Source organism: Sciurus vulgaris (assembly GCF_902686455.1).
Source record: "Sciurus vulgaris genome assembly, chromosome: 2".
Taxonomy (NCBI): Eukaryota; Metazoa; Chordata; class Mammalia; order Rodentia; family Sciuridae; genus Sciurus; species Sciurus vulgaris.
In genome coordinates, this window is record NC_136462.1 from 198,771,593 (window position 1) to 198,789,002 (window position 17,410).

The 17,410-nt window shown below is 60.0% G+C and overlaps 1 protein-coding gene across 1 annotated transcript in view; it reads right to left on the minus strand.

The window, feature by feature from the left end:
* Nucleotides 1-1,765: 1,765 nt before the first annotated feature.
* BMP7 (bone morphogenetic protein 7) overlaps nt 1,766-17,410 on the minus strand; it is a 70,290-nt gene continuing 54,645 nt past the window's right edge. Inside the window, exons 4-7 of the mRNA XM_079129443.1 lie at nt 11,955-12,152; nt 6,207-6,283; nt 4,825-4,935; nt 1,766-2,654 (exon numbers count right to left, since the gene is read on the minus strand). Of these exons, the coding sequence (XP_078985569.1) occupies nt 2,505-2,654; nt 4,825-4,935; nt 6,207-6,283; nt 11,955-12,152 (536 nt within the window). The 3' untranslated portion in view covers nt 1,766-2,504. The remainder of the gene's footprint in view (nt 2,655-4,824; nt 4,936-6,206; nt 6,284-11,954; nt 12,153-17,410) is intronic.

Below are 17,410 nucleotides of genomic sequence, written 5' to 3' on the forward strand. Positions count from 1 at the left end.
CAATGAATTCACATTTTTAGAATCGTGTAAACAGAAAGCAGGGGACGAGGCCCGTCTGCGAAGCTACATCTGGGCCTCCGCCTGCGACTCTGGTCTTCGGCCTGGAAAACAGAACAAAAGCTAAACTGCACATCAGGACAATGTCAAGAGGGTTTGGAAATCACAGGGGCTGGAACTTGTTAGGAGCTTGGTCTGAGGCAACAGGGGAAGAGAGAGAGCGGCGTGTCCAGGCAGCAGGCTGAGAGGCTGGATCCTCAGGTGCCTGTAGTGCAGATTCAAGCAGAGAAGGCAGCCACAGTCGGCTCCCCACCCTGGTGCTGAGTGCCCCCCGGGGCATAGCCCAGCACGGGGCATCCCGCTTCACCAGGCCTGTGGCCAGGCACCCGCCTCCAGAGCTAGGCTCCGTGGCAGCCCCCAGCCTGACCACAGGACACAGCCCGGGCCACGCCGGTCCCAGGGCCAGTGGGGCTTTGGAGTTTTGGGTGTGTGCCCCCTTCTCTCTTGTGCCTCTGTTTTATTGGGATGACTGAATCTTTCAACTATGTTAGCAGTAAACACAGCTCATTTACCCCCTGCCTCTTTGAAACAGCTGCTGACAGCTGAACTGTAATCCGACCAAGGATCTCCGCAGCCCGGCGATCAAATGCATTTGTTGTTTGGTCCCATCTCCGCCCGGAGCCCACGCAGCTGCACCCAATACCGAGCAGCCAGCGCGGCTTTGCCCCCAGGCCTGCGCGGTCAACAGGCGCCCACGGTGAGGCCAGGGCAGGGTGCTCAGCAGCTGGAGAGCGCCCGCCGTCCAGCCCCAGAGCGCGGAGGGAGAGCGGCGCGCACAGACACACACGGGCCCGAGAACCAGAACCAAACGTCTCCTTTTATTACAAATCAAAACCCTTTTTATTTTGTCTTTGTACAGAATTTTCACAGAGGGCAGCCTGCCACAGCCGTGGGTACATCGGTCCAACTGTTAATAAATACTCTTAAATAAGAAAACAACCAGGTCAGAGGCCAGCGTTCACGGTCCTGAACGAGGGGCAGGGATGGTTTCAAAAAGAGCTTCAGACGGAAATAAATAATTTCTGTGTCTCGTCACAGCTATTTACAGGTTTAAGTGAACACAGGACGCTAACCGGAGACTGGGAGCGGCAGTGGGTGGGGGAAATCGGACCAAGGAGGGGACACAAAAGCCCCCACTCTGCCAACCAACAGAACAAATAGTAACAAAAATAAACTTTCCCCATGACCAGGCAGAAGGGGCTGCAGCCCAAGCTACTGAAGAAGAAAACAGAAAAGCAGAGGCCCGAGGTTTCCAGGAGAGACCTGACGGAGCTCCCCACTGGGCAAGGTGCTGCCTCCTTCCTGTAGATGCAGGAAACTCTGGCAGAGGGCCAGCCGCCCCCCCGGCCTTGCGTTTGCAGCAGAAGCTGGGTGAAACCACCGCCGAGGCCAAGGGGGTATGCACCCAGAACCACGTGAGAGCCGTCACCCCGTGGGGATTCGAGCCTGGTCACCCTCCTGCTTGGGGTCAGAGTCGGTGGCCCTGCGCCTGTCCGCCCTCCCACCGGGGTCTCTTGCCTACTTTAAGGAGCCAGTCTGTTTGCAGAGCCCTCTAATAGGGTCAGCAAGTGAAGAGAGGAAGCCACAGTGACTTCCTGTGGCCCAGCTTCAGATGCCACCAGAGGGGAGCTTGGGGTCCTGCTCAGAGGAGGAGCGTGCCCTGCTTCCTGACCTCAGGCTGCCCCCGAGTTCTGCCCTACTCTGTCCCAGCCCGTCTGCGACTTCACCCTGGTCTCCTCGCAGGGAAGACCCGTCCCCACGTCCATTCCTGCCCCAGCACACCTTCTTGGACCAACACGCCCGCCTTGCGGGCACATGGCCCTTCCCCCCGGGCTGTTTGGGTCCAGGTAAACACAGGCCCCTGCAGCCTCGGACTGAGACAGGAATGGAACTGGGGACCTCCAGCCCTCCGGTGGCCACACTGCTGTTTACGAATGATCCAAGAAACGGGGATGGATTGCTCAGGAAAATATATCTGTAACATCCCGGCTGTTTCCATTCATCGGCTTTATTGTGACATTTGTTACAGGACCTTCCCCGCCAGTTTTCCTTCAGCTCAGCCACACGGATCCGCCCCTGGCCACACCCTTCCTCCCTGCGCAGTGGCCTGGTCTCCCTGTTGCCTCCAGAGCCGACGAGTCAGTGCGTGGGGGACACCGCGCAGCCAATGACAGCGACCGAGATTTTCCTTGAAGAGATGTTTCCTGGTAGGTTTTGCCTAGTGGCTTGAAGGGTCCTGTCCACAGGGTGCTGCCAGTGCGAAACAGACCCCCGGCCATTTGACACCCAAACCCTGAAACTCCTCCAGCCTACAGCCGAAGGGGAAGGGAAGGTCTCAAAACAGGCAGCTGGCCTGTTGGCGCCCAGCCAAGGCCGGGGCGAGACACTGGGCAGGGTGACACCTGGATCCAGACAGACATGGCCCCAGGGTCAGCTTCCAGCAGGGGCTAGTGGCAGCCGCAGGCCCGGACCACCATGTTTCTGTATTTCTTCAGGATGACGTTGGAGCTATCATCGAAGTAGAGGACGGAGATGGCGTTCAGCTGGGTGGGGGCGCAGCAGGGCTTGGGCACTGTGTCCGGGTTGATGAAGTGGACCTGCAACACACCCAACGTGGACCGTGGTCAGAGGCGGGCCTGGCCCCCACCTTTCCCTACGGGATATCAGCTGCCCAGGCAAGATGACCCGGGTGACATGGACCAAGACCCTGACCTAGGCGTGTTGCACGCACTCACTCAGTTCTGGGACTGTCCCTGTGTTGTGGGTGGGGACTGGCACAGGGCGTCCTCACAGGCACCGCAGGTATAAAGGAGCAGGCTGATGAGATGTCTGGGGCCAAGTCAGCTGCGCCAAGGGGCTGACCGGCCACTGCGGCTGCTTTCTCTGGCTTGTGGGCACCAAGACCTGTGCAGAGCACAGGCTGGAACAGGAGCAAGACAAACCCCCACCTGCCCACAGAGACCACATGAACGCTGTGACCAGCCAAGTAGGCAGGAGCAGGCCCCAGGGCACAGTGGGGGCCACGGCAAAGGGAAGGGAGAGCTGCCACTCAACCCAAGCTGACCAGGACCAGGACCACAGGGTGTGCCCAGTGCTCAAGACAGACAACAGATGGAGCTGTTCTGCTTTGTCTTTAATGGAAGGTTCTGGAGTAGTCGCACAGTAGGGGTGCTAAGCAAACAGGAGCCTAGGCCTCTGCTCACAGCCTCCAGGCTGGGACCTGACGTGGCTTCCTACATCCTTAAAGGTGGGCCGTGAGCATCCTCCTCCTCCCCCCGCGCTGTGAATGATTTTAAAAGCAAACCCAGACATGGGCTGGCTTCCTCCATGCGCATTCCACCCGGATTCCCTGAGGGCCAGCAATCGCCCCTTCCAAGTATCATCGCACTGTCACTCGGAACAGTCTTAAGCACTCTGGTGAGAGGCTGACTGAGGCCACCAGGACCGTCAGAGGGCCGTGAAGGGGGCCTGGAAGAGCTCATGGATGTGCTCCTGGCATCACGGGTGACATGCCCAACACCTACACGGTCCCCAGGGCAGGGCCTCCCTAGGATGCTGACTCCCCAGAGCAGGACGCGGGCCCAGGCCAGCTAAGGACCCTCAGTCCAGAGGACTTTGGAGTTTACAGCCAGGGAAGGAGAGGCTTTGGAAAACCAATGCTTTGAAAACATTTTTTTTTTTTTTTAAATAGCCTTTTCCCCAGGGGACCAGAGGAAGGGAACAGAAAGCTGTTCTCCAGGCCCGAACGAGGAGGGCAAGACAGGAGAGAGAGGCCGATGGCTGGATGAGCACTAAGCCCTGGATCGGGCAGGGACCAGCATGGGGGGAGCAGCCCGGGTGGTGGGCTGGGTCACCAGCAGCTGTCGGGAGCAGCCCAGCTAACCTCGGGGCAGGGAGCCAGATAGTCGAGGTCCCTGCACCTGGGATTCCAAGCTGAAGAACAAAGTCCCCACCTCTGACCACTCTTGTTATTTTGGGTAGAGTAGCAATGATGGCATCCTCTGAGCGTCTCTGTGTGCTGGGCACTGAGCTGTGAGCTTTGACCCCATCAGCATGCCAAATCTTCCCAGTGACCCCGTGGATGAACTTGAACTTGCCCGGGGCTTCCCTAGCTCTCTACTGCACTACCCTCTTTGCCATCTTCCTGGCAAGCTTCTCCCTCTGAAATTTCTTCATCTGTCTACTGAACTGTCTTCCCCACTGGAAAATGAAGCCCAGGGGCCAGGGACCACTCCGGGCTAGCCCCTGCAGCGCCCCTGGCACCTGGCACGTTGTCCACACACTCTAGACACTCGATACGACACAGACAGGTCGAACGACAGCCTCTCCAAGTTCAGAACTGGGAGAGGCATCCAGTAGATCACTCAGGCTGACCATTCCCAGGGACGCCGGGAGAGCAGGGACCCTGAAGGCAAGCCTGTCCCGGCACAGCACAGCCATCTGACGCCCAAGAGCATGGTCCAGACTGACGGGCAGCACCAGGCCCACTTCCTGGTCAGGCACAGCGACGGTGCCTGGTACCATAGGAGCTCATGAATCTGCTTTACTGTTAAAATGAGGAGAAATCAGGGAATTTTACAGCCAGAGACCATGATCATTGACTCCAATGAAGTCACAAAATACAATTCCTAGTATCTTTTCACAGAGCCAGGGGCCCACGGAAGCGGCAGCGTGGCCCTGGGCAGACGGCTACTCGGCTCCGGCTTGACGGCAGCCCACACCCCGTACCCCAGCTGACCACCCACTGGACGGCGCCCAGGCACCCACCAGTGTCTGCACGATGGCGTGGTTGGTGGCATTCATGTAGGAGTTGAGAGGGAAGGCGCACTCCCCCTCGCAGTAGTAGGCCGCATAGCCTTCGGGGGCGATGATCCAGTCCTGCGGGAGAGAGGAGCAGGGGGGCGGTGCTGGCCACTTTCAGAACCACGCCGACAACCTGAGTGGCAGGGCCCTGCCCCCACGTGGACACCCTCCTCCCGCGGGCCGTGACCAGACAGCCGGGGCTCAGGGCTCTGCCACTCCACAAAGAGCAGGGTCCCCAAGAGGCAGGAGAAACAAAAGCAGCCGGGAGCCCCAGAGGAGGACGTGAGAGTCACCACGGGGGAGGCCGGGCCCAGAACGGACACCCCACGACTGCATCTCCTGGACAGGAGACGGCACAGCAGAGAGGACTCTGGTGTTGGAGACGCCAGGGGAACCGACCCTGCCCCTCCCAGGTGATGACCTGTGGCCTTAGCCAGACCTCCACACGGTACACCTGCCTGGAGACCAGAGACCTGCCCTGCTGGGGGAGGGGCCCAGCAGCGCGCACCACCTGCCCACACGGCTCTGTGGGCAGCACGCGCCACGCTGGCCTCTGGAGCCTGTCCCAGCAGTCCAGGCACCCCACCCCCCATGGACTCTAGGGGCACAGACTCTTCCAGCAAAGGCCCTTGGAGTTCAGATGCTGCCCTTGGAACATGGACGCTGTCACTAGTCCCAAGGACAGACTCACGGTGGGTGCCCAGCGAGGTGCGTGCACCTTGCCCTGTGGGTACCTGGGCACGATCCCTGTGGAAGAATCTGGACTATCCCATCAAAGTACAAGCTCCTCATGGGCAGAACAATGTCATGAGTTGCCCCATGATCTCGGGTCAGTGCGCTGAGCTCCGTGGGACAGACACATGACCAGGTTCCTAGCTGCATCTCAGCACCCACGGCAGGCCCAGGGGCCATGGATGCTCAGTGTCCGCGAGTGAGTGTCCATCAGGACTCGCAGCAGACACCCATCAGACTGCAGGACTCCACTCCTTGCCTAGGTTCATCCTTGTGCCCCGCCCCCTTCATCCGAGTGGTTCCAGAGCGAGGTGAAGGGAACTCCCCCAGGCAAGCAGCAGGATTCCCAAAGTGGCCTGGCCACGTGACAGAAAGATGTCCCGGGTGGGAAGGAGGTACACCCGGACCAGGAGGCTGAGTTCAGCGCTGGGGCTCCGGGATCTGGTTTGAGGCCCACTTTTCTGCTGTGGGTTTCATGGGGTGTCCCCATATCCCTGGTCCCCAGCCTCTTCCCTGGCTAGGCCACGTGACACCCAGAGCCCCAACGGCAAAGATGAGGTTCGTGGCTCCTGCCGGGGAGCACAGGGGCACAGGGACCGCGGCCGAGCCCTTACCTGCCAGCCCAGGTCGCGGAAGCTCACGTACAGCTCGTGCTTCTTGCAGGCCTGCCTCTGGTCACTGCTGCTGTTCTCTGTGGGGACGAGGTGGAGGAGCAGAACCCAGGGAGGAAAAACACAGAGGCTCAAGTCCCCTCCGTGCGAGGCAGCAGGGGCACGATCGCTGGAGCTGGGGGGCAGCTGGGAGGCCTGGCTCACTCTGCCTGCCCAGCGCCCCTCCTCTCCCTCGCCGCTCAGCCAGACCCCTCCGGACACCGGCTGCCTTTATGCCTAACACGTTGGAATGCTGGCATTTGCCTGGAGCCCACAGGGGGTCCTGCTCCGAGGGTCTGCTTCAACCATGCTGCCTCGAGTGAGGCCAGAGCACCCCAAGATGCTCTTCCATGGGGGACAAGAGGTACACAGAAGGACCTGGAACAGAATCCCCACCACACCCCCAGGAAGGGGACAGCAGCCCAAGCCACTGACCGCAGGACACACACCACTGCGGGTTCTGTGGGGAGCAGAAATGGTGCCCTGGGGCTTCCCGAAAGAGGAAGTAGGTCAGCCTCTGGGTCCGGCCTGGGCACTCAGCACTGCTGCAGCTCCGCTGCGCCTCCCGCACACCCTGGCTCCTGCAGCCTCCTCCACGGCAGCTGGAGCGCCTTCTCCTTAACCACGACCTGTCTTTCCTCCACTCGAAACTTTCTATCACACCCAGAGTGACGTCCACCTTCCTTTCCTGGAAGGCCTGGGTGGCCTGCTCCTGAGCCAGCAGCCGCGGGCTGCTCCTTCCCAGGTCCCTGCGTTCAGCTGCTTCTCACAGCCTGAAGCTCCACCCGGGTCCTCAGGTCTGGTTCCTACTCATATTCTCGTCTTGGCTCCAACGTCACCTCCTTGAAGAGGCCTTGGGAAGTGACCGCTGGATGCCCAAAGACTTGAGTCCACACTGCACACGTGAAGGAGGGCCAAAACCTCGGCCTCACTCACTCCTCTGATGCTCTCGGGCCCGAGTGCCCCAGTGGGCAAGGTGGCCGAGAACGTCTCACAGGACAGAGAGGGAAGGCCCAGGAGGTGACAGGAGAGCTTGCTGTGCTGCCTGACCCAAGGTCACAGGGCTCAGGTGCTTGTGTCCCCCACAGCCTCTCACAGACCCAGTGTGGCCTTCCTGGGAGACGTGGCACTACCCTCATGGCCACTGCCCCTCCCAGTGACTGGCTGGGAGCCCCAGGCCTGCCCTCGCCACCAGAGGCAGGCACTGTTCAGGGAAGGGCAAGCACCTCCGCTCAGACCGTGGGCCTGGGGGCATAGGAAAGGGTGTCCTCCGTCCTGCACGTTCTTTCTCCCGTTGCTTGGCAACAAAAGAATAATGAGGCCCCAGTGGCTCTGGGTGGCCAGAGCCCTGAGATGGCAGGGCAGAACCGCCAGAGCCAGGGCTTCGCTGCCACTGATGAGCTTCTAGATCAGAACCTCGCCTCGGTTCTGTGGGCAGTACACATTCTACTGGTTGGCAAGAATGGATGTGGGTTTCTGAATCTGCAGGCAGATCATCCCACCTGGTCCCGCCAGCGCAGGCTCATCCCATGGCAGGCAGGTGGTCAGCTAGAGCCCCGGCGGAGGCCCTGGAGGTGCTGGCTCTCCCAGCCCCTGGCTGCAGCGGGCACCTCCGCGGCCAGGCCAGCTGCCCAAGTGATCACAACAGTCAGCCAGGCCTCTTCCACAGAGGGGTACCATGCTCCTGGCCTACCCAAGGGAAACTTAAAATGCACACAGGCACAACGTTCAACCAGAGGGTGGGGGTGCGTCCCACAAACCAGTGACAGGCCAGGAGGGTGTCTGACGGAGAGGGACCCCCGCACCTGCCTCCCCCATCTGTGGGAATTCCAGGTTGGTGAGAAGCGGCACAGGGCCAGGCTGTCACTAAAGCACAAAGGTCACGCTCAGATGCCCTGGGAGGAGGGCCCAGGAGCTGGAGGGGGGCCTCCCCTCGTTGCGTGGAAATCTCGGACAGCCCGCTTGCTGCGGCAATGCAGGACGCGGGCAGCTCCCCCACCCCGTCTCCTCCTCACTCTTCCCTGGCAGGGAGCATCCTGCAAGCTGGGGACATTGCCGACTGCTTGGTGTCCTCAGTACAGGAAGACCCTGAGCTGACGAGAGGGCTCAGAGCCACGGCAGACCAACTACGTCTGCCACGAGCAGAGGAAGGGTCCATCGGCCCAGGGCCACCTCCCCAACCCGTCTGAGAGCCACGCAGCGATGTTCAGGTCAATGTTCAAGTCCCAGGCCCAATGGGGGATTGTGGACATGCTATGGGGGTGGACACTGGTTCTGCCATCAGGGACCCCAGACACCCGTTCTGCACTTCTAGTCTCTTGGGATCCTCAATGTCCCCAGAGAAAGTCCTGGAACTCCTGTGTCTCACGAGGATCTCGCAGCAGAAAAGCAAGGGACTGGAAAAGAGAGGCTCCCAGGCCCTGGTCCTCCAGGCCGCCCCACGCGCCCGCATAGCAGAGCTGGAGGCAGCGCGTGCCACTGGCCCTGGTGGCCTCGGTCTCCACGAGGCCCTGCCCAAGCAGCCAGCAAGTCACGACCAGTGCTCGGACCCAGCTGCCACCCCCACGGGTCGGCTGGTGGAGATGGCTCATCTCCAGGGCGTTGGGCCTGAGCAGGGCAAGGGACCCAGGTCCTCCACCCCAAGCACACCATCTGAAGAGCCGTTGGGGCCCGGGGGAGGGCCTGCAGGCAGGCGGCAGGCTGCAGCCTGTGTCCCCCACCCCCACACCGAGGCTGCCTGCCTGAGAGAGAGGGTTCAGCCTGTGTGGCCCCGGAGCAGGGTTCCTGGCCTGTCGCGTCACGTGAGGGAGCAACGCCAAGGCACGGGCACACACGCCCGAGCGCAGGCGGGAGCGGGCTTCCTAAGCCAGGGTGGGGCCCAGACCTGGGTAGTGGTTTGTTTTTTTTTTAATTAAACTTCCAGGCCGTGTATAGCAGAACTTAAAACAGGCCAGGGGGTTGAAACCCACAGGAAGGAGGAGGAGCAGGAGCACAGCTGCCACGTGGAGGTGAGGGTCCAGCGGGAGGACAGGGGTGGGAGGCCAGGACCTCGAGGCCTCCTTCCCAACACACCCCAACAGGGCTCCAGGGCAGAGCCTGCTGGCATGGAATTCGCCAGCGCTTCCAGCTGGGGGGTTTGTGGAAGCCTTTGCCAAGCCCCCAGACGCTGAGCAGAAGCCATGCCCACCACGTGCCATCCTCAGAGTGGCCAGATCCATCTCCCACCCCACTGCACACAGCTTGGGACTCGAGCTTCTCTGAGCTCCTGGGCTGAATTTCAAATCTGAGAAGCAGCACAGGGAAGGACACACACCTGCCACAGCCACACAGCCACAGGTGCCGGGGGACCTCGCACACGAGCCCTCGAGCTACAGGCCCATGGCCTACAGCACACCTGGGAACAGCTGGCCTGGTCAGAGCCCCCAGTTCACTGCCCAGGGGACGGCTTCACTGCACCCAGCATGGACCTGAGTCCCAAGTCACTGTTCCCCTCTGTGGGCCTCTCACAGAGCAAGGAGAGAATGACGCCCACCTCCCCCATCTCGAATTAGCTCCGGGGCAGCCCTTGCTGAGCTTCGTGCTGAACCCCAGCCCCGAGGGCTCGGCACAGAGGAGGCCCCCATATGAAGGAAGGGATCAGGTGGCCTTTGATTTAGGGAATCACAGACCCTTTCAAGAAGCCAATAAAAGGTTCCACCCGCCAGAAACAAGTCCAAGCAAAACCCTGCACACACTCTGCAGCCACATGGGCCACTGACGTCCACCTGGGGTCAGGAAGCCCTGCTCTCAAAAATGCCTCCTGTCCCAGCAGGCTGCCTCCCCTGGGGCCCCGCTGGGTGAGGCAGGAGAGGCTGTGGGCAGCGTGAGGTGGGTCGGGGCGCCCTGCCGCCCCAGGCCCAGGGGGACACCCAGCTCGTCAGCAGAGAAGGCCACTTGGACAGCCACAGCCAGCTCCTTCCCACCCCTGGTGCGCACCACCACACACAGCGGCTCCAGACCACACAGACTGCTCATGTCCTTCAGCTCGGGAGTTCAAGTCCAGCACGGGCCTGCCAGGTAAAGTCTGAGTGTCGCAGGCGGCCTTCCTTCTAGGGGCTCTGGGGACAGTCCATCTCCACCTTCTCCAGCTTCTGGAGGTCACCTGCTCTTCCTGGCTCAGGTCCCCTCATCCCCAGGGCCAGCAGCATCCACCTGTCCTCACCTCTGCCCACAGGAGGAAAGGTCCTCCTTAAAGCACTCACAGACTGCAGTGCACTAAGCCACCAGGATAAGCCAGGGTCATCCCCCACCAAGGCTGGCTGACAGCGATTCCAGGGGTCTCCACTCTCTTGCCCTATTCCCGCGTCAGTGAAGACAGACGTCGAGGGGCCGTTACCTGCTCACCACAGCCCCCTGGGGAGCCGGAGAAAGACCAGCAGGTCACCTGGAAAGAGGGTGGGAAGGGGGTTTCTTCCAGCCACAACCTGGGACCCTTGGATCTGGGTAGCCGTCGCCAGTCCCCTGGAAACCGTCTGCTGGCGACCTTAGCTGACTTCCTTTCAGTCGGGGAGGTTACGAAGGCGCATCTCCCACTAGCACGGGCACCGCTCCAGGGCAGGGGAGCGTGAGGTGGGCTGGCCACGGTGTCCACAGGCCCCTAACTCAAGATCAAGGTGCACCATCCTGATCCCAGCAACCCAGGCTGCCAGGCGCCATCCGTGACCCACTCTCCAGTCAGCCTAGGGGGACAGGGACCACGTGCCAGCCAGCCACGGTCCCAAAGCCCCAGACAAGGCCAGGCTTGTGTATGGCCTCAGCAAATGCCTGGAGAATTGTCAAAAAAACTCAAGGGGACTATTGAGGGCACCAAGCTCATCCAGGTCAGGCAGGTATCTCCAGGGGACATGGGTCCAGTGTAATGGATGGCCAGTCTGCTCCTGGGGTTCGAATCCCAGCACGGCCACTTACTCTGTGCCCTTGAACAAGTTACTTAACATCTCTGAGCCCATTTATCTCTCTGTAAAATAGGAAGCCACCTATCTAAAACACTCTAAAACTGCCAAAAGCTGTCCCACCCTACAGTGGACCTAAATGCTGCCACCCCCAGCCATTTCCTTTGGGGATGCCTTACATTCAGTACTTCTACTAATCTTTGTCTTTCTTTCAGTGAAGATATTACCTCTATTTTTAATTTTTTTCATAGTAATGAAAGATTTCCAACGAACCTAAAAGTATACCGAATAACCTTCAAAAACACTTTCTGCCCCTATTTTTTTAAGTCATCAAATCACTTTAAAAAAATCAAAATTTTTAAAGTAGCCAATATTTTTCATTTCAGAAAACAAAATGAAAGATGCAGCAAATGAAGCAAAATGAAAACAAAATGAAAGATACAGTCTTCTTCCACGTCCCCCTCCCCTCCCACGGCGCCACCTCCCCAGGGAGCACCCTGCGCCTGCTGCCCGTCTTCCCAGGTCACCTTCCCCTAAGGAGGAATTCACACAATCTGCATCTTGACGTGCTAAAGTTTTTCTATTTGCATTTTGAAACTGATTTATTGGCTTTATTAATAACCAGCTGGCCGGCTCCAGGCAGGCAGGCATTGGGGTCTGTGCCCGCTGGGTCTGCCCTCAGCCATCCCTGGGGCACCCACGCTGGCTTGGAGTGGTTCCCAGGCTGGGCTCCGTGGGCCCCCTGGGGTCCTGGGGTCCGTGTGACCCGCCCTGGGCGTACCTGCCACGCTGGCCATCCTCAGCGCTTCCTGGTTCTTGGGCGTCTTGGAGCGGTTCTGGTTGCGCTGCTTGCCCCCAGTAGACCGGATGCTGCGGAGGTGGACCTCGGTGGCCTTGAAGAAGGCCACCATGAAGGGCTGCTTGTGCTGCGGCCCGTGCCGTCCAATCAGGCCCGCCAGCTTGGGGTTGATGCTCTGCCCTAGGGAGGAACAGCCAGACGCATGCCAGTGGGTACCGGGAGGACGCGAGCGGCTCGCGCTGCCCTGCCGCCCACAGGCATCAGGACTCCTCCACCTAGCACGTCCGGCAGCAGTTCACCACGGCCAGGGACCGTCCTATCAGCCTGGAAACAGCTTTGAGCAAAGAGAAAATGCCCTTCCCCGACTTCACACTGGGGAGGTGGCCAGCAGGCACCGGGGCGCTGAGTGGGGTCAGTGGGTGTGGAGGAGAGCAGGCAGGGAGGGGCAGCGAGCCTGCCGCGGTCGGCAGAGGGACCCACACTGGTGACACCCCAGTCCACTCACATTTCCATGGCCGAAGTTGGTCAGGTGGTCAACCTGATTTGGAAGGGGGCACTCCTGCTCGGTGCCAAGGAGGGTAGGCACTTCTGCCAACAGCCCTAACGGCTGCAGAGGGACTGTTGAGCGGAGATCTGAGGACCACCAGGAGGAGAGCCTGCCAAGGCTCTGTCTGGAGCTGGCAGCTGTCTAGAGGTGGGCGGGGCAGCTGGGGGGGCAGTGGGCAGGGTTGGCAGCAGCAGGGTCCTGTGAGCAACAGCAAGGCTTGGCCTCAGCGGTCCACCGGGTTGACCAGAGGTCCCGTCAGAGCCTCAGGATGTGACTATTTGGAAATAGGGTGTTTGAAGACGTGATTCCAGAAAAGGCCAGACTGCCAAGGTGGGCCTCCATCCGGCCTCGGCTGCCCTCCTAGGAAGGCCAGGTAAAGACAGGGGCACGGGCACACCGGGAGGAAGACGGGCCCGAACGCCAGACCCCCGGGAGCCCCTGCAACGGCAGGAGCTCGGCAAAGGTTCACTCAGGGCCACAGGCAGGGTCCACAGGAGATGGCGTCCAAGGGACAGTGTGTGCTGAATGACCAGTGTGAGAGCTGGGCCCAATGAGGAGGGCGATGGCAGAGACTGCACAGGGTGCCTCAAAGGAAGGACCTGGAAGGGCTGGGCAGGAGGACAGGACACCAGGAGGACACGGGACCATCCAGTGGAGGGAGGGTCCCCAGGTCCTGTGCTCTGCCCACAATCGGACACAGGGCCTGAGCACAGCTGTCAGTTTCTGGGCTCGGACAATGACGAGGCCCTTGGAAATCATAGTTAGTGTCAGCTCTGGGCGGGGTACATGTTCCAAGGGGGAAAGAAGCATCAGATGTAAACGAAGCCTGTCTGACGTGGGGACAGCCAGGGACTGCTGGGGACAGCTAGGGTGGAGGCGTGCTTCCCCCAAGGACATGCAACTTGGAGCCACAATGCAGAACATGAACCAGGTCAGACTGAGGGAGAATCTGGAATCATTTTTCTTCCTTTTGCTGCTGGGAATTGAACCCAGGGCACTTTACCACTGAGCTACACCCCAAATCCTATTTATTTATTGAAATTCTAAGATAGGATCTTAGAAAGTTGCTGAGGCTAGCCTCAAACTTTTGATACTCCTGCCTCAGCCTCATGAGTCACTGGGATTAGGGGCTTGTGCCACTGTGCCTGACCCAGCATCAGGACTCTTGAGGACTCTGACCACCATAGCTAGGATGCCCCCAAGTCAGATGAGAGGGGTCAAGGCCACAAGAACCACGGCCCCAGAGGGCCCTGCCCTGTCCACATCTGGAATTAACTCCACCTGGAGTCCCCCAGACAGGCCAGGAGTCAAGGAAATCTCTCAAGACCAGATCGGCACCGGGGGGTCGCTTTGCTTTTCAACAGCTCATGTTTAAAGGAGCAGACCCGCTCCGTCCCCGCAGCCCGGCCTCCACCCCTCTAAGCGCCAGCTTTCCTGCATTCTTGAGCAAGGTTTCCTTGAGTTCATCCACCTATAACTTGAATGATTCTATAAAAGAAACCATTAAAGCTGAGCCCCTGGGAATCGTGCTTCCCCCCTGGAAGGCTTTTAGGGCGAAATAAAAATACTTGACCTGAAAACCTGGTGCTGTTCCAGACACCTTAAGTCCAAGCGCTGGAACAGAGTGCACCACGGCGAGAGGGCCTGGCTAGGAACCCACAGGATCAGCTGAGCAAAGGTGGGACAGGGGACAGAGGAGAGCTGCAAGGGCTTGACACATCACCTGCAGGGCCTCGAGTTCCTCATCTGCAGAAGCCCTGCCCATCTCTCCACCTGGTGACCAACCACTTCATCTAGGCAGCTGAGCCATAATCCGACTCCACCTGGCCTCGAGGGTGGGACCTGCAGCTTAATAAGAGGCTACTAATCCTCTGGAACAGTCACTGGCTCAGGGATGAATATGTGACCCAATTCAGTCAGCGAATGCAAGAGAAAACTTCTCACTCTACCCTCAGAAGTAATTTTCTCTCTACAAAGGGAAGAGAGATGCATAGAGTCCTAGGACCAGCCACAGGGAGGCCGTGTCAACCAAAGCCGACCAGAAGGAGCAGCAGAGAGACAGGGTCTCTCACGACATCACCAAGACATGGGGTCACACCAGAGGCGAATTCGAGTCGGCCAGCAAGATGAACACCGGCCCCAGGTGATGGAGTCTTGGCTGGTTCTCAGGGCTGTTCTTGTCCCTTTCTCAGTGACTGACGACAGGGGACGTAGGTGCAGGTCCTGCTGGGCCCAGTGAGGAGCAGACCCTCAGCAGGCATGGCTGAAAGACACCCCAGCAGAGGTTCACTTGCCTTCAACAAAGACGGACACAGAAAGGAGGCTGGCAATGCCTCACAGAAGCCAACCCGGCAGTGACCCGTGACCCACCGACATTCCTCCAGGGCACAACGCTCCTCCGCACACGCCTAGGGAAACTGAGCCCGGGGCAGATGACCAGTTGTACATGAGTGTTCACAGCAGCGACACTCACGGAAGCAGAAAGTGGAGACAAACGCCAGGCCCGTGGGGCAGCCAGAGAGAGTGCGCGCTGTGGACAGTGGGCCCAATGACCGTGGGGGCCCTGCTGTGCACTGCAGCAGGGGGCTCAGCAGCAGCGCCCCCAGCCGTGACAACCAAACATGCCTTCAGACATTGCACACGCCCCCGGGAGGCAAAGGTCCTGGGAGAGCCTTCCCTCTGGCACCTCCCTCTGGCTGTCCGTTTGAGACCTTCCTGCAACCCGCCTCCTCCAGCCTCCAGTGAGACCCATCAGCCTGCATGACAACCAGCTCTGTGGTGCCAGTCCCGTGCTCTGTCCTCTGCATCGCCCAGGGTTCCCCGCGCTGCAGGTGCCACGGTCACTTAGCCATTCGCCTGGCGAGGTCCTGGGGCTCCTTCCAGTTCTGACGATGATCAGAGCCACCCTCTCCTGACTTGCGGTGTGGAGCGGGAGCCATGCCCCATGCCGCCCGTTTCCCTCAGCCCCACAGGAGTCCCACGTCTCCACGCCTGCAGTCTGAAGGGGCCAGGAAGGCGTGTGCCGGGCCCGGCCCTGGTGGCTCAGGCTGAGTGCAGAGGGCAGGCCCAGAGAGGCAGTGAGGCAGAAGCAGCTGCAGACCCACGGCCATGCCCAGCCCTGGTCCCATTCTCCCTCCTCCACCCTCCCTGCTCGCTGGTGGCTCGTTCTGGGGTCAGGAACCGCAGGCTTCTGGAAGTGCCTTCCTCCTAAAAGGCAGGCACAGGGGAGATGAATGTCCTTTACCCTGCCCACCAGAGGCTGCCTTTCTCCATCCTTGGGGACATGGAGGCAGCCCTCTTGTCAACGGTGAGTGATGTGCCCCAGGACAAAACACTAGCACATTCGGGATGAAGGCCAGAGGGGACAGTCTTGACTCTGATGACTCTCTCGCCCAGGTCAGCAAACCAGCTTCAGGTCAGGTCCAGTTGCTGCCTGCTTTTCCAAATAAAGTTTTATTGGAATCCTGCCAGTGCACACTGTGTGCACCATGGTCTCTGGCTGCTTTCCCACTGAGGGAACACCACAGAAGACACCTGCCAGCTCCCTCTCAACCAACCTCAGACCAATTCACTTCCAGACTTGTAAAGGAAACCATCCACGTCCCGAGCTAGGACACTCCCGGGTTCCATCATGAGCCTCTAGGTATAGTCCATTCTCTCCATTACTCGTCCTCAATGAAAATAAAAAAAACATTTACTGGGCATCTGCTCAGTGCCAGGCACTGGGTAAGCAGGGTCCACGTAGGAATTGTGACCCAAGTTCGCAGCAGGCGAGGCAAGGTCACAGAGGGAAGTCTGTTGTGGCCCACGCACGGCATCGGCAGGCAGAGGCAAGCCCACACGGGGGTCAGGTGACTGAGCACACTTCACCCCATCATCCGTCAGAGTCCAGGCAGATGTTGGGAGGGGACCCCCCCAGTCCAGAAAGGATGCCAGGCCTGGCTGTGAGGGCCTGTGGGAAGGATCCACCACCACATGGTGGAAAGGCTGGCAGAGTTGAGTCAGGCAGACGCAGGGGTCTAGCAGGGTCCAGCAGGTGCCCCTCAGCCCCACCCACAGGCGGGGCAGTGGCATGAGAACCAGCAAGCCCAGTCCAGGGCAGCCAGCAGGCTCTTGGGAGAGATCCCGGAGGGCAGGCAGGGAGCACAGTGGGAGCCCCTGGCAGCCCAACCTGGAAAAGGCAGTCTTGGCTCTCTTGTGGTCCCTTTGTTTTCCAGGCCCGAGGCCATCAGCTGCCCCTCGGAGGCCCACAGCACGAGAGTGTTCCTCATTAATGGTGGAAAACACTTTAATTCCTACCACTTCTCTTGATGAACCACAGCTCCAGTAACAAGTGAGAACGCGGTAACACTGCAACATCTGCTTGGCCCCAGTGACCCACTTCCGTCCTCACCACCACTGCCCGCCCAGCCCTGGAGGACCCATCCCAGCTGCTGGGTCATCAGGCCTCTGTTTTGGCTCCCTCTCCAGCTTTTGGACAAACAGGAAGTGAAGAAATCACAAAGCAACGGCACCTGGGGGCCAGCTGCCCGAGGATGGAGGTCGGCAGCCGGCTTGACGGCACCCAGGCCAGCGGCTCGCCTCCACTTCCTCCCTGGGGCATGCCCGCCAACCCCTCAGCGTCCCTCTGTCGCACCCGGTCACCTCTGCAGTGGTGGAGGAGTGCGACGCGCATGGAGGACAGAGGTCAGGGCGGTGGACACGCACGTCCAGCTGGAGCACACATCTGAGCCGGCCGCCTTCCGGAGGCAGAGCCGGGCGGGAGGAGATGCTGCCTGGCCTTGGAGGACATGTGCCACAGCAGGTGCTGCAGCAATGGGTCCCTAAGGACGAGGGAGAGGGCGGATGGGCCACCAGACCTCTTCCTGGAGAGGCCGACAGCACCCCCTCC